The 21,280-nt window shown below is 46.4% G+C and overlaps 2 protein-coding genes across 2 annotated transcripts; one reads left to right on the plus strand and one right to left on the minus strand.

The window, feature by feature from the left end:
- Window positions 1-6,870: 6,870 nt before the first annotated feature.
- LOC138371144 (uncharacterized protein DDB_G0280315-like) lies at window positions 6,871-12,831 on the minus strand. Its single transcript, XM_069335981.1, has 3 exons — window positions 12,799-12,831; window positions 9,415-10,551; window positions 6,871-6,894 (listed from the first exon to the last, which is right to left on the minus strand). The coding sequence occupies exons 1-3, from the start codon at window positions 12,829-12,831 to the stop codon at window positions 6,871-6,873; spliced, it is 1,194 nt and encodes a 397-aa protein (XP_069192082.1).
- A 1,207-nt stretch (window positions 12,832-14,038) lies between these two features.
- LOC138371152 (circumsporozoite protein-like) lies at window positions 14,039-17,797 on the plus strand. Its single transcript, XM_069335991.1, has 2 exons — window positions 14,039-14,082; window positions 17,176-17,797. Exons 1-2 carry the CDS (start codon window positions 14,039-14,041, stop codon window positions 17,795-17,797), a joined length of 666 nt encoding a protein of 221 aa, XP_069192092.1.
- Window positions 17,798-21,280: the final 3,483 nt, after the last annotated feature.

Below are 21,280 nucleotides of genomic sequence, written 5' to 3' on the forward strand. Positions count from 1 at the left end.
GGGTTCGATTCCCGCACCAGGCAGAAACAATTACCTAGCAGTAAATAGGTACCTGGGAGTTAGTCAGCTGTCACGGGCTGCTTCCTGGTGTGTGGTGTGGAAAAAAGGTAGTTAGTAAACAGTTGATTGATAGTTGAGAGGCGGGCCGAAAGAGCAAAGCTCAACCCCCGCAAACACAACTAGGTGAATACACACACATACACACACACACACACACACACACACACACAAACACACACACACAAACACACACACACACACACACACACACACACACACACACACACACACACACACACACACACACCAATTGCACATTGCTTTACAAAACAAAACAACATCAACTTTGTACCTTCCCCCCCCCCCCCCCCCCCCCCCAGGAGGGCAGACCATCAACACCACCATTGTCCGCTCCTGCTGCCCATCACCGCCCATCACTCGGGAAATATTCCGGCCCCAACTGAAGTTAAACACAATTGTATAACCATAAAAACATCGTAGAATACCGTGAGTAAGATTAATAGCCTCGCATTTCTTAACTGTGGATTCCTTGTCAGGTTTATAAGAGCCCCACAAGTCACTCTTTACCCCTCCTCCGCCACTGTTTACACTCTGGGAGGTGAAACTTGCACTCAAAACTCACTAATTAACGCTTCATCAGCAGCGTGTCTAACATATAATGACCAAAAACGTTATTTTGTTTGGCTTGTCTCTACAAACAGCTGCAGGCGCGCGAGAGAATTATTTTACGAAAGAAAATGGGAAAATATGAGAAATGAAAATGCGGGTTTCCAAGAGAGAAAATGGGAAACGAAAACGCGAGCATCCGAGAAAGAAAATGGGAAACGAAAACGCGAGCTTCCGAGAAAGAAAATGGGAAAAAAATATTTAAAAACTAGTAGAATGAAACGTTGAGAAAATAATGAGTAAAAATAACAACTCCAACTGAACAAAGAACAAAGTTCTGAGTTAAACGAGGAAAACAAAAGATTAATGATGATGAAGTGACTGTAAAAAACGAGGATCCCTCTATTGTTTCAAGCGCAGGCTTGACATATATACGAATGAGATTGGGTGGATATAAATAGGAACTGCCTCGTAGGGGGCAATATAAGCCTTCTGCAGTTATCTTCATTCATATGTTCTTATCTAGCCCTTGTCTAGCATAATAACCCATATCTTGACTACGAAAAACACCCTAACAGCCAATTATCATTGACCACTTGTTCCTTGTTTGGTTGTATTCTTATGTTGTTAATTACATGTTCTAACTAGCCCATGTCCGTTCTTATGAGTCGTGTTCTTTAAATTATTTCCACCAATTCTTTTTGAAATTCTTTTCGAGAATTAAATAGCTTTCTCAATGTTTATCAAGAATGTAAAAGTTTGTTTACATTGAGGGAATTAGTCTCGGCATTGTTTATAACGTAATGTAGACATATGACACTGTTAGGTCAGTGTCATATGACACTGTGGCAGAGTCGAGTCATCTTGACAAAGCTATGGTTCCTAATTTGGGATCAGCAGAGGCAGTACTGGCGAGCAAGTTCAAATTTCAAATTTCAAATTTCCAGTTTTCTTTGTTCGTTCTGTAATATTATCAAGTCAGTGTGGCAACACTGATTCTATCACAAGCTCTGATTGGCTGTTGATATCATCATTTGAAAATCTGTCATGTGATTGGTGGGCCAGAACATTCTGCTGTGACCATTAGTTTGTTTTGTGAGTGTTACATTATGGAATCGATATCGAGAACTGACTTTTTATCATCTATTAGTGGTTTTTTCAAAATGTAGTACATTTTTTAAATAAAGTGTATTTAAAACATCACTTACATACTGATAAGGTAACATACTCATTCAATATGTGTCTGTGTGCTGCTTAAACATGTGTCTGTGTGCTGCTTGAACATGTTTATGTGTGCGGTACAACGTGTTCACTCAGGCGACGGTTCAAAACGTTCAAAATGAAACCGTTATTTCAAAATAAAACCGTTATTCAGTTAAAACACAAAATCAACCCTTCAGAACTGGCCTCCAATCCACCAATATATTTGACACAATTCTCCACAACATGAAATAACATTTCAGTGAGAAGATTTTGTTGAATATATCATCAATATTGAGAAACGTGATGAATGCGGTAGTTGATCTACGCTTAAAACTACCATCGGAAGTGAAATTTTGAAAAATAGTGTCTTTAAAACAGCATTATATAAACAAGCAAGTTTTTAATACATTATAATTTAATATAATTGCATAATCATTGACATATTTATTTTCATTTAGAGATGGAACTGAGAAAACGAATTTATTTTTATTTAATAAAATCTGCTTGTTTAAAGTAGACATAATTTACCAAAAACGTTTACAATTTATTGTTAATAGAATGTTGTTCGTTAATATAAGATAATTTAATTTCTGGCAAGCTATTTAAGTGTGTTTACGGAGGCAGGGAACAAATTATCCTCCCCCTACCCTGTAGACACTTGTGTTTGTAAACAAAGCCACGTGGTTGGCCCGGTTCGCAGAGCAACCTGAAAATAAGATTAGTATTATTCTAAATCTTGTCTTATTATTAATTAACAATTAATTACTTTGTGTTGGATTGATATAGTAACCTTACTTCATTATTTAAGAGTGTTGTTTATATATATATATATATATATATATATATATATATATATATATATATATATATATATATATATATATATATATATATATATATATATATATATATATATATATAATATTGGTTTAGTTTGGGGAATTAAATACAACAGTTTAGTGACGTTTGGGAACTCTGGAGAGAACAGGCTGATGGCGAATCACTATTAAAGGATGTCACTATGGCACTGTGCCACCAGAAGCGACACTCTGGCCCCTGTGCCACCATGGCACCATGGCACCTCAGGAGCGACACGGTGGCACTCTGGGAGGTGAAAAAGATGGTAATATGTGAGGCTCATCCATCAGCCAAGGACCTCCCAGTCTCACGATCTAATTCCACAGTCTTGATGGAGGTGACCTCTGGGACCTCTTAGTGGCTCCGGCATACACAAAACTTGCTGGAATATGTACCTGCAGGGGGGACGGGTGTGTGGTGGGGGGTTGTAGTAGGTGTGTGTGTGTGGTGGTAGATGTGGGGGTGTGTGTGGTGGGGGAGCATAATACACCCTTTATATCTATCGTATTCTCTCGTGTCTATTATTTCTTGTTATCTTCCTATTCCTGTTTTACTTGACCCTAAAACTTCCGTATTCCCTCCTTCTCTCCTTCCCTCCCTCCCTCCTTCTTCCTTCTACCCTCCTCCTCTCCCTTCTACCCTCCCTACCCACTCTTCCTCCTACTCTGGAAGCCCCTTAGCATCTCCAGCATCCCTACCCCCTTTCCCTTAGTTAATTACCGTTATGTCACTTCTATAAAAATACGCACTTACATGGAACTTAATAATGTGTACTCACCTATTTGTACTCACCTATTTGTGCTTGCGGGGGTTGAGCTCTGGCTCTTTGGTCCCGCCTCTCAACTGTCAATCAACTGGTGTACAGATTCCTGAGCCTATTGGGCTCTATCATATCTACACTTGAAACTGTGTATGGAGTCAGCCTCCACCACATCACTTCCTAATGCATTCCATCCGTTAACTACTCTGACAGTGAAAAAGTTCTTTCTAACGTCTCTGTGGCTCATTTGGGTACTCAATTTCCACCTGTGTCCCCTAGTGTTTGTGCCCCTTGTGGTAAATAGTCTGTCTTTATCTACCCTATCAATTCCTCTGAGAATATTGTATGTGGTGATCATGTCCCCTCTATTCTGTCTTCCAGCGAAGTGAGGTTTAATTCCCGTAGTCTCTCCTCGTAGCTCATACCTCTCAGCTCGGGTACTAGTCTGGTGGCAAACCTTTGAACCTTTTCCAGTTTAGTCTTATCCTTGACTAGATATGGACTCCATGCTGGGGCTGCATACTCCAGGATTGGTCTGACATATGTGGTATATAATGTTCTGGAAGATTCCTTACACAAGTTTCTAAAGGCCGTTCTTATGTTAGCCAACCTGGCATATGCTGCTGATGTTATCCTCTTGATATGAGCTTCAGGGGACAGGTCTGGCGTGATATCAACCCCCCAGGTCTTTCTCTCTCTGTGACTCTTGAAGTATTTCATCTCCCAAATGATACCTAGTATCTGGCTTCCAGCTCCCAACATCTATCTCCATTACATTGCATTTGCTTGGATTAAACTCTAACAACCATTTGTTCGATCATTCCTGGAGCTTGTCCAGGTCTTCTTGAAGCCTCAAGCTGTCCTCCTCTGTTTTAATCCTTCTCATAATTTTGGCGTCGTCAGCAAACATTGAGAGGAATGAGTCTATACCCTCTGGGAGATCATTTACGTGTATCAGAAACAAGATAGGTCCGAGTACAGAGCCCTGTGGGACTCCACTGGTGACGCCAATCTAAGGTCTCACCTCTCACTGTAACTCTCTGCTTCCTATTGCTTAGGTACTCCCTTATCCACTGGAGCGCCTCCACCGGCGATCGATCCCCGGACCGTAGGACTACGAATCCCGAGCGCTGTCCACTCAGCCGTCAGGTCCCTGTGGAATCAAATGTCTCTCTGGTCCATTTGGGTTCTCATTCTCCCCTGTCTGTCCCCTTAAGGGAATACCACCTGTACAAAATATTCTGGCTGTATCTACCCTATAAATTCCCCTTAGAATTTTGAATGTGGTGATCATGTCTCCCCTAATTCTTGTATCTTCCATTAACTGCGTTTTAATTCCTTTAGCCTTTCTTCGTAACTCATGCTCATCAGTTCTGTGACTAGTCTGGTGGCATATCTTATCTTCTTGAGGTTATCTTGAGATGATTTCGGGGCTTTAGTGTCCCCGCGGCCCGGTCCTCGACCAGGCCTCCTCCCCCAGAAAGCAGCCCGTGACAGCTGACTAACACCCAGGTACCTATTTTACTACTAGGTAACAGGGCCATAGGGTGAAAGAAACTCTGCCCATTGTTTCTCGCCAGCGCCTGGGATCGAACCCAGGACCACAGGATCACAAGTCCAGCGTGCTGTCCGCTCGGCCCACCGGCTCCTGTGTGTGAATCCTCTAAACGTTTTCTAACTTCATCTTGACCAGATATGGTCTCTAGGCTGGCGCTGCATACTCCAGGACTGGTCTGACAGTTGCAAGATAATAGCTTCTGAATGATTCCTTACACGAATTTCTAAAGGCAATTCTGATGTTGGCCAACCTAGCACAAGCTACTGAAGTTGAATGACAGCCGCTCGCGACATTAACATAGTCTCCCGTTTTCTGTTTTGGGTCCTCTGGCAGGTTAGGACAAGGGCACTTTAGTACGACAATTTCTTGACGTTGGGGATCCTTATGAGGATGGGCTGGTATTGGGAGGTTAGGATACCCTTGTGACACAGATCCTACTCTATTCTTGGCTTCCCGTGACGTCTCAGCAGACAGCTGGTAAGACTGGTCTCTAGAATTCAATACAGCCAGGTGTGCAAGGTTACCGTCCGTCTTCACCTATCTTAAGAGCCTAGGGCCAGAATCACGAAGGAGTTACGCAAGCACTTACGGACTTGGGGCCAGATTGGTAAACAAAGCCGCCAAAGATTGAGAAAAGATGAACAGGTTCATAAGTACTTGCGTAACTGCTTCGTGAATCTGGCCCCAGGTTCGTAAGTGCTTGCGTAACTGCTTCGTGAATCTGGCCCCAGGTTCGTAAGTGCTTGCGTAACTGCTTCGTGAATCTGGCCCCAGGTTCGTAAGTTCTTGCGTAACTGCTTCGTGAATCTGGCCCCAGGTTCGTAAGTGCTTGCGTAACTGCTTCGTGAATCTGGCCCCAGGTTCGTAAGTGCTTGCGTAACTGCTTCGTGAATCTGGCCCCAGGTTCGTAAGTGCTTGCGTAACTACTTCGTGAATCTGGCCCCAGGTTCGTAAGTGCTTGCGTAACTGCTTCGTGAATCTGGCCCCAGGTTCGTAAGTGCTTGCGTAACTGCTTCGTGAATCTGGCCCCAGGTTCGTAAGTGCTTGCGTAACTGCTTCGTGAATCTGGCCCCAGGTTCGTAAGTGCTTGCGTAACTGCTTCGTGAATCTGGCCCCAGGTTCGTAAGTGCTTGCGTAACTGCTTCGTGAATCTGGCCCCTAGCCTCACTCTCCTCCTATACAGGAATTTGATAATCTCTTCCCATAAATTTCCTTCATTCAATAATAGTATAAATTCCTTAATACACTTGTGTAGATCAACGCTCAACAGCGTTTAAGCACTAATAACAAGATTTATTACATAATAATTTACAAATTATTATGTAATATATCAAATTATTAAATAATATATTATTTACAACAATAATGACTAAACGCTAGCCTCATCCACTGTTATACCTTATAGCCACTTTCAGTAGGGGTCAGATTATCGCTATTCTGAGATAATTCTGGTAGTTGTAATATGCTCTTTGTGCATTAAGTTACTTTCTCAAAAAATTAGTAGATTTAAATATTAAATTTTGCTTAAAAAATTTAAATGCATTCAAACAAGATTCACTGCTGAATAAGCCTACATTAACACTAGGCTATCAACCGTTGTGAAATTTACGTGTTAAGATCACTAGTTATTTCACTACAGTATAGTGAATATATTTTATATATTATATATATCCTAATTTATACATATATAAGTCCTTAATCCTAATTTTCCTTGGAATACGACCCGCCAAATCGTTTAACAACCAGGTACCTATTTTACTGCTGGGTGAACAGAGGCTACAGTTAAGGTTTGGCGCCCAGTCAATCCTCCCCGGCCAGGATACGAACCCAGACCAAAGCGCTTGCCAAACGCAAGTCGAGTGTTTTACCCCTGCGCCACGGAGACTCCCTTTGCGGAATATATGAATTGCTATAATATAATATAATATAAAGGAATGGGAGTGAAAGTTATAATAACAATAATAATAATAATGTTTATTTAGGGAAAAATACATTCAAATTGAGTTACAAAAAGAATGCTGTATTTTTAGATAGTATACTTTATGTATACAGTATACATACAGTATACACATATACGCAGAGCATACTATGCCTAAAGCCACTAATAGGCACAGCGGTTCCCTGATTAGTTAGCTATAACAGCTGACTAGTTCAGCTGTTAACTAGAGTTTAGGGTCATTCAGCCGCTCCTTCGATAACGTAAAACAGATAGACTGAAACCATTAGAGAATTTACGCACTGAGATAACCAATGAAGAAATGTTGAATTATAACGACCTTACCACAGCTGAGGGTCGTTACGGCGGTCAACAGCCTCACGACCCCTCCTGTCAAGCTGGCAGCTTTAGCCTTGACCGCAACGCGGCGTAGATATAGCTTGATTATCATCACGGGAGCCGGTCGGCCGAGCGGACAGCACGCTGGACTTGTGATCCTGTGGTCCTGGGTTCGATCCCAGGCGCCGGTGAGAAACACTGGGCAGAGTTTCTTTCACCCAATGCTCCTGTTACCTAGCAGTAAAATAGGTACCTGGGTGTTAGTCAGCTGTCACGGGCTGCTTCCTGGGGGGTGGAGGCCTGGTCGAGGACCGGGCCGCGGGGACACTAAAAAGCCCCGAAATCATCTCAAGATAACATCAAGATAACGAGCCTGCAATCACGAATATGTGAGTCCATACAGATATGCACAGTCAGACGCGCAACCCAATAGTCGCTTTGATCACCAAAGTTAATCCCCACTGTAAAATGAATTACACAAAGCGTTGTTTCTGCTTTAAAACGAACGACACATTCATGCCGCCGAGTCATTTTTGTCACTGTCGCTACATCAAGCAGAGCGGTGACATTCCTTCACTGTCGTCCGCTCTCTGGGCCGCCCTTTGGGGAGACTGTGTTAGTCCTCCCTTCATGGACACGTGGGGGGAGGGGGGGAGGGTCTTTATCGTCATAGAAAATGGGAAGTGGAACTAAGGCCAGATTCACGAAGTAGTTACGCAAGTACTTACGAACATGGGGCCAGATTCACGAAGCAGATACGCAAGCACTTACGAACCTGGGGCCAGATTCACGAAGCAGATACGCAAGCACTTACGAACCTGGGGCCAGATTCACGAAGTAGTTACGCAAGTACTTACGAACGTGTACATCAATCTTTGTCGGCTTTGGTTACATTTATTAAAAAGTTTACAATTATGAAAACTTGCCAATCAACTGTTGTTATTGTTATAAACAGCCTCCTGGTGCTTCGGAGCTCATTAACTGTTTACTAATTGTAAATAAAGCCGCCAAAGATTGAGAAAAGGTGTATAGGTTGTTAAGTGCTTGCGTAACTGCTTCGTGAATCTGGCCCCAGGACATGTACTCACCTAGTTGTGCTTGCGGGGGTTGAGCTCTGGCTCTTTGGGCCCGCATCACGATTGTCAATCAACTGGTGGCCACATACCTGAGCCTACTGGGCTCTTATCATATCTACATTTACATATTTTTTCACATACATACAAGGAAGCAGCCCATAACTGCTGTCTAGCTCCCAGGTACCTATTTACTGCTAGGTGAACAGATCATCAGAGTGAAGGAAACTCTGCCCATATGTTTTCGCCATCGGGGATCGACCCCCCAACCCTAGGACTACGAATCCCGAGCGTTGTTCACTCAGCCGTCATGTCCCCAATGTCCGTGTGTATCAATGGATGGAGTGGAAGAGAGAGGGATGGAAAGGAATAAAGTCAAAAGGGAAAGAGAAATAGAGAGGAAAAGGGAGGGAAGAGAAGGCAAAAAGTGAGTTAGAAATTGAGACAGACAAATCAGTGTTTACGTCAATCGCTAAATTATCTGATTTTTTTGCCAATTTAATTAACAAATGAAAATATTGAACATTCCCGCCAGATTCTTTTGACTTGTTGCAGAACGCCGTTTTGGAGAGGTATTTGATCGGCGGGTTTGTGTCCTAATACACTTTTATAAGACTGATTTACAAGCGTTTGTTGCTCAGTGTAATGTTGCACAGTGTACTGTTGCACAGTGTACTGTTGCACAGTGTACTGTTGCTCAGTGTAATGTTGCACAGTGTACTGTTGCACAGTGTACTGTTGCACAGTGTAATGTTGCACAGTGTACTGTTGCACAGTGTACTGTTGCACAGTGTACTGTTGCACAGTGTGTTCCCCCGTATGTTGCACAGTGTAATGTTGCACAGTGTACTGTTGCACAGTGTAATGTTGCACAGTGTACTGTTGCACAGTGTTATGTTGCACAGTGTAATGTTGCACAGTGTAATGTTGCACAGTGTAATGTTGTAAAGTGTGTTCCCCCGTATGTTGCATAGTGTAATGTTGCACAGTGTAATGTTGCGCAGTGTACTGTTGCACAGTGTGTTCCGTGTATGTTGCACCAACACTCAGCTGAACAGACTTTCAGTGCAACTGATAGTCTCATATTATGTATGTTGTAGCCATAGTCTGTGTTTCTCTGTATGTTGTAGCCATTGTCTGTGTTTCTCTGTATGTTGTAGCCATAGTCTGTGTTTCTCTGTATGTTGTAGCCATAGTCTGTGTTTCTCTGTATGTTGTAGCCATAGTCTGTGTTTCTCTGTATGTTGTAGCCATAGTCTGTGTTTCTCTGTATGTTGTAGCCATAGTCTGTGTTTCTCTGTATGTTGTAGCCATAGTCTGTGTTTCCCTGTATGTTGTAGCCATTGTCTGTGTTTCCCTGTATGTTGTAGCCATAGTCTGTGTTTCTCTGTATGTTGTAGCCATTGTCTGTGTTTCTCTGTATGTTGTAGCCATAGTCTGTGTTTCTCTGTATGTTGTAGCCATTGTCTGTGTTTCTCTGTATGTTGTAGCCATAGTCTGTGTTTCTCTGTATGTTGTAGCCATTGTCTGTGTTTCTCTGTATGTTGTAGCCATAGTCTGTGTTTCTCTGTATGTTGTAGCCATAGTCTGTGTTTCTCTGTATGTTGTAGCCATTGTCTGTGTTTCTCTGTATGTTGTAGCCATTGTCTGTGTTTCTCTGTATGTTGTAGCCATTGTCTGTGTTTCTCTGTATGTTGTAGCCATAGTCTGTGTTTCTCTGTATGTTGTAGCCATTGTCTGTGTTTCTCTGTATGTTGTAGCCATTGTCTGTGTTTCTCTGTATGTTGTAGCCATAGTCTGTGTTTCTCTGTATGTTGTAGCCATAGTCTGTGTTTCCCTGTATGTTGTAGCCATTGTCTGTGTTTCTCTGTATGTTGTAGCCATTGTCTGTGTTTCTCTGTATGTTGTAGCCATAGTCTGTGTTTCTCTGTATGTTGTAGCCATTGTCTGTGTTTCTCTGTATGTTGTAGCCATTGTCTGTGTTTCTCTGTATGTTGTAGCCATAGTCTGTGTTTCTCTGTATGTTGTAGCCATTGTCTGTGTTTCTCTGTATGTTGTAGCCATTGTCTGTGTTTCTCTGTATGTTGTAGCCATTGTCTGTGTTTCTCTGTATGTTGTAGCCATAGTCTGTGTTTCTCTGTATGTTGTAGCCATTGTCTGTGTTTCTCTGTATGTTGTAGCCATTGTCTGTGTTTCTCTGTATGTTATAGAGATAGTGTGATTATCTACTCACCTAGTTGTACTCACCTAGTTGTACTCACCTAGTTGTACTCACCTAGTTGTACTCACCTAGTTGTGCTTGCAGGGGTTGAGCTCTGGCTCTTTGGTCCCGCCTGTCAACTGTCAATCAACTGGTGTACAGGTTCCTGAGCCTACTGGGCTCTATCATATCTACACATGAAACTGTGTATGGAGTCAGCCTCCACCACATCACCCCCTAATGCATTCCATTTACTAACTACTCTGACACTGAAAAAGTTCTTTTTAATGTCTCTGTGGCTCATGTGGGTTCTCAATTTCCACCTGTGTCCCCTTGTTCGCGTCCCTCCAGTGTTGAATAGCTCATCCTTGTTTACCTGGTCGATTCCCCTGAGGATTTTGTAGGTTGTGATCATGTCCCCCCTTACTCTTCTGTCTTCCAGTGTCGTAAGGTGCATTTCCCGCAGCCTTTCCTCGTAACTCATGCCTCTTAGTTCTGGGACTAGTCTAGTGGCATACTTCTGAACTTTTTCCAGCTTCGTCTTGTGCTTGACAAGGTACGGGCTCCATGCTGGGGCCTGTCACGGGGGGTGGGCCGGAGCTCTGCTAGCACTCGGCTGCTAGGGGCTCAAAAGGCCGAATACTCAGCCCCTCCGACTCCCGGGATTCACCGGAGTCTCCTTGGTCACACAGGAGAGGACCAACAATGCCCACCTCCGCAGGTCTTTGCTTCCACCACAAAAGGGGCGCCACTGATTCACCCTGGAAGCCCTTCAGTCAAACACGGGGAAACTGCTGTTACCAGTTCCGGCCTAGACCCGTGGAGGAGTGAAGGAAGACTCAGGCTTACCTTATAACAATAACCTCCCTGAGTCCTGCCTGCCAGACAAAAAGGTTGCAGGAACTCCTTTCCCGCCTGTCTTCTCTATCTTCTTCTTAACAAGGTCGCCAGCTGGGTTATTATATCTGCACCCCAGAAATGCAGTCCAGTGGGTGTATTATATATTGTTCGTAGCCAGAAGATTGCTACTCCCATAGATCTGCTACTAGACTGTTGGCCCAGGGTACTCTCCCAGGAAGGTCTGTGTGGCTTTACCTCTCTCTAGCCACCACGTTACTAGTTGCCACCATTCAGGCACTGATACTGATCGGATGACTAAGGGTACACTTTTATATAAGTCCGTGCTGTCTTTATCACTCTCCAGGCAATAAGAACCTCTATAGAGAACGTAGTGTTCCCTATGTGGTACTATAATAACCTTCGTGTATGCTCATAGAGAAATGTTATAATGGAGGCACACTTAAACACAATGATAAAGGTGTGAATTTACTGATGCAAATTACATGATCATACATACAATCACAAGTAATACATGAATATGAAAATAAGGATAATAAGTCTGGAGATCGTCAGCCTCTTCTTCCACGACCTCCAACACTCCTTCAACTGGGCAGAAAGACAGGAGTCCCACAGTCTCTCACAGGAGGGCCTCTTCACCACGTCGGCGCCTCTTCTTCACTGTCCTGCCATCCATACACACTGTCCCCTCTGACAGTCCTGGACACAAGCTGCCTTGCAGTCTATTCTACTACTAAAGTATTAATGTCCTATTGCCACATACATAAGTAAATATTGTGGCCTATCTAGCCTACTCACACAAGGGGTAATGGGAGGGAAAATGATCTACCTTACATTCCTGGCTCACGACCCCTGTCCCTCGATGGTGTGAGGTTCCCACGCTTCCTGAGTCGATCCTTGACGATCCAGGACGTTCCACAGGTCCTCAGGTGTCGTGGAGCCTTCGCGTCGTCGCCGTTCCAATCCCTGAGATTCAGCTGCCCCAAACCTGGTTCATCGATGGGCGCTGAGCTAATCACTATTTTCCCACACTCGCCCCTTCCACAAGGCCACAAGGCGTTGCTCCTTGTCCTAGGCATGGTGTCGTCCTTCCAAAACCCTCAGTGGATGTGACCCGGTCACAGCTAGGCTTGCCCGCCACACCTTTCCAGGCCCTCAACGTCCAGCGTCGCCGCCCAGCGTCGTCGCCGAATATTTTCCAAGTTTGGCACTCTTTTGCTCAATAAACTTGGTTCCTTTTTGCTTCCCAGAAGCGCGGGGTCTCCAATACGTAAGATGGGCTGCGATAGCCAGCTCTAATCCACTAAGAAAGGTTTGTAGAGCCTCAAATCCTTGAGAGCTGAACGAGGTGCGTCCTCTCGCCTTCACGGTCAGGTCAACTCTGACGTTGGCGCCGCCCGGGGCACTCGGTGACGTCATGGCGGGCCCTGATTGGTCGCCCGCGACCCAAGTCGGCCAATCTGCGATCGGCTAGTGTCCCTTCCAAAACGTCATATCTGCAGTAGGGGATACTCTTTCATTTTATATCAGGGCGCCAATTTCCCCTTACTTACAATTTATAATGTAACTTTCTCCCTTAACCGGCAGCCAGTCTGGTCGCCACATATATCAATAGACTCCCTGAACCTCAGAGAATCAGTAGGGAGAGCTGATATGACTCTTAAAGCAGGCAAATGAAAGAAATAGGAGAGGGCACCGTAACAGGCCGCATACTCCAGGATTGATCTTACATATGTGGTGTACAAGATTCAGAATGATTCCTTACACAGGTTCCTGAACGCTGTTCTGATGTTAGCCAGCCTCGCATATGCCGGAGACGTTATTCTTTTTATGTGGGCTTCAGGAGACAGGTTTGGTGTGATATCAACTCCTAGATCTTTCTCTCTGTCCGTTTCTGTGTGTGTGTGTGTATGTGTGTACTCACCTAGTTGTACTCACCTAGTTGTGTTTGCGGGGGTTGAGCTCTGGCTCTTTGGTCCCGCCTCTCAACCGTCAATCAACAGGTGTACAGATTCCTGAGCCTATCGGGCTCTGTCATATCTACACTTGAAACTGTGTATGGAGTGAGCCTCCACCACATCACCCCCTAATGCATTCCATTTGTCAACCACTCTGACACTAAAAATGTTCTTTCTAATATCTCTGTGGCTCATTTGGGCACTCAGTTTCCACCTGTGTCCCCTTGTGCGTGTTCCCCTTGTGTTAAATAGACTGTCTTTATCTACCCTATCAATCCCCTTCAGAATCTTGAATGTGGTGATCATGTCCCCCCTAACTCTTCTGTCTTCCAGCGAAGTGAGGTTTAATTCCCGTAGTCTCTCCTCGTAGCTCATACCTCTCAGCTCGGGTACTAGTCTGGTGGCAAACCTTTGAACCTTTTCCAGTTTAGTCTTATCCTTGACTAGATATGGACTCCATGCTGGGGCTGCATACTCCAGGATTGGCCTGACATATGTGGTATACAAAGTTCTGAATGATTCTTTACACAAGTTTCTGAATGCCGTTCGTATGTGTGTGTGTGTGTGTGTGTGTGTGTGTGTGTGTGTGTGTGTGTGTGTGTGTGTGTGTGTGTGTGTGTGTGTGTGTGTGTGTGTGTGTGTGTGTGTTGCACACATATAGTCTGAACATGTGTCCTGGACGAAAGCTTGGCCGTAATGAGCTGGGAGTCGCGTATAAACCATCTTCCCTTCATAAACAGACTCACGGCGTCTGCATTAATGAGCATTTTGAAAAACTAATTGAGGAACCACAGAAGGAAATCACCCACAGCGTCTCGGGCGAGGAACTATAACCACACACAAGCATTGTCAAGCGTTTCCGCAAAAGAGTGAGGAGGCTGAGCTATGTATCCAGGGTGCAAAGCCAGGGTAGGTAGATACGGGGGAGAAGCTGTTACCCATGCAGCAGAGAAGCTCTTCCAAATGCAGCAGAGAAGCTGTTACCCATGCAGCAGAGAAGCTGTTACTCATGCAGCAGAGAAGTTGTTATCCATGCAGCAGAGAAGCTGTTACCCATGCAGCAGAGAAGTTGTTACCCATGCAGCAGAGAAGCTGTTACCCATGCAGCAGAGAAGCTGTTACCCATGCAGCAAGGAAGCTGTTACCCATGCAGCAAGGAAGCTGTTACCCATGCAGCAGAGAAGCTGTTACCCATGCAGCAGAGAAGTTGTTACCCATGCAGCAGAGCTGTTACCCATGCAGCAGAGAAGCTGTTACCCATGCAGCAGGGAAGCTGTTACCCATGCAGCAGAGGAGCTGTTACCCATGCAGCAGAGAAGCTGTTACCCATGCAGCAGGGAAGCTGTTACCCATGAAGCAGGGAAGTTGTTACCCATGCAGCAGAGAAGCTGTTACCCATGCAGCAGAGAAGCTGTTACCCATGCAGCAGGGAAGCTGTTACCCATGCAGCAGAGGAGCTGTTACCCATGCAGCAGAGAAGCTGTTACCCATGCAGCAGAAGAGCTGTTACCCATGCAGCAGAGAAGCTGTTACCCATGCAGCAGAAGAGCTGTTACCCATGCAGCAGAGAAGCTGTTACCCATGCAGCAGAGAAGCTGTTACCCATGCAGCAGAGAAGCTGTTACCCATGCAGCAGAGAAGTTGTTACCCATGCAGCAGGGAAGCTGTTACCCATGCAGCAGAGAAGCTGTTACCCATGCAGCAGAAGAGCTGTTACCCATGCAGCAGAGAAGCTGTTACCCATGCAGCAGAAGAGCTGTTACCCATGCAGCAGAGAAGCTGTTACCCATGCAGCAGAGAAGCTGTTACCCATGCAGCAGAGAAGCTGTTACCCATGCAGCAGAGAAGTTGTTACCCATGCAGCAGGGAAGCTGTTACCCATGCAGCAGAGAAGCTGTTACCCATGCAGCAGAAGAGCTGTTACCCATGCAGCAGAGAAGCTGTTACACATGCAGCAGAAGAGCTGTTACCCATGCAGCAGAGAAGCTGTTACCCATGCAGCAGAGAAGCTGTTACCCATGCAACAGAGAAGCTGTTACCCATGCAGCAGAGAAGTTGTTACCCATGCAGCAGGGAAGCTGTTACCCATGCAGCAGAGAAGCTGTTACCCATTCAGCAGAAGAGCTGTTACCCATGCAGCAGAGAAGCTGTTACCCATGCAGCAGAGAAGCTGTTACCCATGCAGCAGAGAAGCTGTTACCCATGCAGCAGAGAAGCTGTTACCCATGCAGCAGAGAAGCTGTTACCCATGCAGCAGAGAAGCTGTTACCCATGCAGCAGAGAAGCTGTTACCCATGCAGCAGAGAAGCTGTCACCCATGCAGCAGAGAAGCTGTCACCCATGCAGCAGAGAAGCTGTTACCCATGCAGCAGAGAAGCTGTTACCCATGCAGCAGAGAAGCTGTCACCCATGCAGCAGAGAAGCTGTTACCCATGCAGCAGGTCAAAGTCCATGCTCACTAAATCGCCGTTAACATCAAAATATACTCTGATAGACGTGGGTAATGAGGGCGTGATTTACATGATCTCAATTTCATACCCAGAGAGACGCAAACAATCCTGGATCATTAGGTTGTCAAGACTAACAGGTACAGAACGTGTCGAGTTTATCTTCGAAGACCAAAGTTAAGGCGAATCTTCTTGAGGTTGTCTTGAGATGATTTCGGGGCTTTAGTGTCCCCGCGGCCCGATCCTCGACCAGGCCTCCACCCCCAGGAAGCAGCCCGTGACAGCTGACTAACACGCAGGTACCTATTTTACTGCTAGGTAACAGGGGCATAGGGTGAAAGAAACTCTGCCCATTGTTTCTCGCCGGCGCCTGGGATCGAACCCAGGACCACAGGATCACAAGTCCAGTGTGCTGTCCACTCGGCCGACCGACTCCCTATAATCACAGGTCACAGGTATAGTCATAGGTTTCTCATACTTTCTCATACTCATACTCGATGTGACTTGTGATGCGAGAGGCACTGATATAACAGCTCTTGCTTGCAGTTTCACTAGGAAAATCAATGACATTCCTAATGAACCTTATTTTAAGAGAGAGAGAGAGAGAGAGAGAGAGAGAGAGAGAGAGAGAGAGAGAGAGAGAGAGAGAGAGAGAGAGAGAGAGAGAGAGAGAGAGAGAGAGAGAGAGAGAGAGAGAGAGAGTGAGAGAGAGAGAGAGAGAGAGAGAGAGAGAGAGAGAGAGAGAGAGAGAGAGAGAGAGAGAGAGAGAGAGAGAGAGAGAGAGAGAGAGAGAGAGAGAGAGACAGAGAGAGAGAGAGAGAGAGAGAGAGAGAGAGAGAGAGAGAGAGAGAGAGAGAGAGAGAGAGAGAGAGAGAGAGAGAGAGAGAGAGAGAGAGAGAGAGAGAGAGAGAGAGAGAGAGAGAGAGAGAGAGAGAGAGAGAGAGAGAGAGAGAGAGAGAGAGAGAGAGAGAGAGAGAGAGTGAGAGAGAGAGAGAGAGAGAGAGAGAGAGAGAGAGAGAGTAAGAGAGAGAGAGAGAGAGAGAGAGAGAGAGAGAGAGAGAGACAGACAGACAGACAGACAGACAGACAGACAGACAGAGAGACGAGAGCTACGGAACATTAGGTATAAACTATCTCCCACAATTTTTTCTGTAATCACATACTGGAAATTCTGACCATATTTTGTACCACAACTGTTGCCAAGAATTAATTATACAGTGAATATCTTGACCTTGGCACTCTTACTGGCACCTTCTGCACTTGTAATATGTTGTTTATGTTCTAGTGTCTCCTGCACTCGTGTCATGATTGGATGCACTCAATCCTGCACTCAATCCTGCTCTCAATCCTGCACTCAGTCCTGCACTCAATCCTGCACTCAATCCTGCACTCAATCCTGCACTCAATCCTGCACTCAATCCTGCACTCAGTCCTGCACTCAATCCTGCACTCAGTCCTGCACTCAATCCTGCACTCAATCCTGCACTCAGTCCTGCACTCAATCCTGCACTCAGTCCTGCACTCAATCCTGCACTCAATCCTGCACTCAATCCTGCACTCAGTCCTGCACTCAATCCTGCACTCAATCCTGCACTCAGTCCTGCACTCAATCCTGCACTCAGTCCTGCACTTAATCCTGCACTCAATCCTGCACTCAGTCCTGCACTCAATCCTGCACTCAGTCCTGCACTCAATCCTGCACTCAATCCTGCACTCAATCCTGCACTCAGTCCTGCACTCAATCCTGCACTCAATCCTGCACTCAGTCCTGCACTCAATCCTGCACTCAATCCTGCACTCAGTCCTACACTCAGTCCTGCACTCAATCCTGCACTCAATCCTGCACTCAGTCCTGCACTCAATCTTGCACTCAGTCCTGCACTCAATCCTGCACTCAGTCCTGCACTCAATCCTGCACTCAATCCTGCACTCAATCATCAACATATATTACGCCACATCAACATTCACTCGCTCGCATAATTCATCAAAAGATGTGTACACGCTATTTAACACAGTCAGCCTTTGTTACAAGTTCTCGTTATTTAATAAATGAATAATGAAAATGTTTTCATTATTTTCATTGTTTTCATTTGAAAATTATTTCCAGTTCAAGTTCTGTTTTTAAATATTTTTCAAAATTTCCAAACATTTAAATTTTAAATCTTACCATTTGTTTTTTTATTGTTTAATATTCGGTGTGTTTTATATGTATAGTAATGAACGGTAACTTTTGATATATTATAAATGTATTATGTAGAAATGCTTTAGAGTTTTGTTATGTTTATAAGAAAGATATGTGGTTAATGCCTGGATCGTCCTTGACGAGCGAAGGGTCGGACAGTTGGTCGTCCGAGTGACCTAACGACCCGACAGCTGGTCCTCAGAGTGACTTAACGACCCGACAGCTGGTCCTCAGAGTGACTTAACGACCCGACAGCTGGTCCTCAGAGTGACTTAACGACCCGACAGCTGGTCCTCAGAGTGACTTAACGACCCGACAGCTGGTCCTCAGAGTGACTTAACGACCCGACAGCTGGTCGTCAGAGTGACCTAACGACCCGACAGCTGGTCCTCAGAGTGACTTAACGACCCGACAGCTGGTCCTCAGAGTGACTTAACGACCCGACAGCTGGTCCTCAGAGTGACTTAACGACCCGACAGCTGGTCCTCAGAGTGACTTAACGACCCGACAGCTGGTCCTCAGAGTGACCTAACGACCCGACAGCTGGTCCTCAGAGTGACTTAACGACCCGACAGCTGGTCCTCCGAGTGACCTAACGACCCGACAGCTGGTCCTCAGAGTGACCTAACGACCCGACAGCTGGTCCTTAGTGACCTAACGACCCAACAGCTTGTCCTCAGTGACCTAACGACCCGACAGCTGGTCCTACGAGTGACCTAACGACCCGACAGCTGGTCCTCAGAGTGACCTAACGACCCAACAGCTGGTCCTCAGAGTGACCTAACGACCCGACAGCTGGTCCTCAGTGACCTAACGACCCGACAGCTGGTCCTCAGAGTGACTTAACGACCCGACAGCTGGTCCTCCGAGTGACCTAACGACCCGACAGCTGGTCCTCAGAGTGACTTAACGACCCGACAGCTGGTCCTCAGAGTGACCTAACGACCCGACAGCTGGTCCTCAGAGTGACTTAACGACCCGACAGCTGGTCCTCAGAGTGACTTAACGACCCGACAGCTGGTCCTCAGAGTGACCTAACGACCCGACAGCTGGTCCTCCGAGTGACTTAACGACCCAACAGCTGGTCCTCAGAGTGACCTAACGACCCGACAGCTGGTCCTCAGTGACCTAACGACCCAACAGCTGGTCCTCGGAGTGAAATAACGACCCGACAGCTGGTCCTCCGAGTGACTTAACGACCCAACAGCTGGTCCTCAGAGTGACCTAACGACCCGACAGCTGGTCCTCAGTGACCTAACGACCCAACAGCTGGTCCTCGGAGTGAAATAACGACCCAACAGCTGGTCCTCAGAGTGACCTAACGACCCAACAGCTGGTCCTCAGAGTGACCTAACGACCCGACAGCTGGTCCTCAGTGACCTAACGACCCAACAGCTGGTCCTCGGAGTGACCTAACGACCCGACAGCTGGTCCTCAGTGACCTAACGACCCAACAGCTGGTCCTCGGAGTGAAATAACGACCCAACAGCTGGTCCTCAGAGTGACCTAACGACCCAACAGCTGGTCCTCAGTGACCTAACGACCCAACAGCTGGTCCTCGGATTGACCTAACGACCCGACAGCTGGTCCTCAGAGTGACCTAACGACCCAACAGCTGGTCCTCGGAGTGACTTAACGACCCGACAGCTGGTCCTCAGAGTGACTTAACGACCCGACAGCTGGTCCTCAGAGTGACTTAACGACCCGACAGCTGGTCCTCAGAGTGACTTAACGACCCGACAGCTGGTCCTCAGAGTGACCTAACGACCCGACAGCTGGTCCTCAGAGTGACTTAACGACCCGACAGCTGGTCCTCCGAGTGACCTAACGACCCGACAGCTGGTCCTCAGAGTGACCTAACGACCCGACAGCTGGTCCTTAGTGACCTAACGACCCAACAGCTTGTCCTCAGTGACCTAACGACCCGACAGCTGGTCCTACAAGTGACCTAACGACCCGACAGCTGGTCCTCCGAGTGACCTAACGACCCGACAGCTGGTCCTCAGAGTGACTTAACGACCCGACAGCTGGTCCTCAGAGTGACTTAACGACCCGACAGCTGGTCCTCAGAGTGACTTAACGACCCGACAGCTGGTCCTCCGAGTGACCTAACGACCCGACAGCTGGTCCTCAGAGTGACTTAACGACCCGACAGCTGGTCCTCAGAGTGACCTAACGACCCGACAGCTGGTCCTCAGAGTGACTTAACGACCCGACAGCTGGTCCTCAGAGTGACTTAACGACCCGACAGCTGGTCCTCAGAGTGACCTAACGACCCGACAGCTGGTCCTCCGAGTGACTTAACGACCCAACAGCTGGTCCTCAGAGTGACCTAACGACCCGACAGCTGGTCCTCAGTGACCTAACGACCCAACAGCTGGTCCTCGGAGTGAAATAACGACCCAACAGCTGGTCCTCAGAGTGACCTAACGACCCAACAGCTGGTCCTCAGAGTGACCTAACGACCCGACAGCTGGTCCTCAGTGACCTAACGACCCAACAGCTGGTCCTCGGAGTGACCTAACGACCCGACAGCTGGTCCTCAGAGTGACCTAACGACCCAACAGCTGGTCCTCAGAGTGACCTAACGACCCAACAGCTGGTCCTCGGAGTGACCTAACGACCCGACAGCTGGTCCTCAGAGTGACCTAACGACCCGACAGCTGGTCCTCAGAGTGACCTAACGACCCAACAGCTGGTCCTCAGTGACCTAACGACCCAACAGCTGGTCCTCAGAGTGACCTAACGACCCGACAGCTGGTCCTCCAGCTGTCGGGTCCAATAGAAACAAACAATAGGATGACCTGGATAAATTCAACAATAGGTTATTAGAGTTAAACTCAATGAAGTGCAAAGGAACAAAACTGGATGCCGGCAGCCAGACACAAAACATCATAATGGAAATGGAAATCATCCTTGGGCTGGACGGTAGAGCGATGGTCTCGCTTCTTGCAGGTCGGCGTTCAATTCCCGATCTCCCAGGTGGGCAACATTCCTTTCTCCTCCCCCCTTCACCCCCCTCGTCCCATCCCAAATCCTTATCCTGACCCCTTCCAAGTGCTGTATAGTCATAATGGCTTGGCGCTTTCTCTTGATAGTTAGACAGAAAAACACTCAGTGCTTGATAACACACCCAACCTGTCTCCTAACACCAACATCAAAGAGGTCTAATCAGCTGCATGCGGAATACTGTCCAATATAAGAAGTAACTTTCATTTGGAAATCTGAGTACAGAGTCTCTTAAACCTTCTTTATCACGCCAGTCAGATCAATTTTGTAAT

The sequence above is a fragment of the Procambarus clarkii genome, chromosome 4 (assembly GCF_040958095.1).
Source record: "Procambarus clarkii isolate CNS0578487 chromosome 4, FALCON_Pclarkii_2.0, whole genome shotgun sequence".
In the NCBI taxonomy this organism is placed as follows: Eukaryota; Metazoa; Arthropoda; class Malacostraca; order Decapoda; family Cambaridae; genus Procambarus; species Procambarus clarkii.

Excerpts from the sequence above, each read along its gene's own strand:
- LOC138371144 (XM_069335981.1), bottom strand. The coding sequence starts at position 12,831 with ATGACGTCACCGAGTGCCCCGGGCGGCGCCAAC. Across the intron at positions 10,552-12,798 it reads GTGCCCCGGGCGGCGCCAAC|AGAAACACAGACAATGGCTA; the intron begins GTCAGAGTTGAC and ends TATAACATACAG. Across the intron at positions 6,895-9,414 it reads GACTATCAGTTGCACTGAAA|GGAGTCTCCGTGGCGCAGGG; the intron begins GTCTGTTCAGCT and ends TATTCCGCAAAG.
- LOC138371152 (XM_069335991.1), top strand. The coding sequence starts at position 14,039 with ATGTGTCCTGGACGAAAGCTTGGCCGTAATGAGCTGGGAGTCGC. Across the intron at positions 14,083-17,175 it reads CGTAATGAGCTGGGAGTCGC|TCCTGCACTCAATCCTGCAC; the intron begins GTATAAACCATC and ends TCCTGCACTCAG.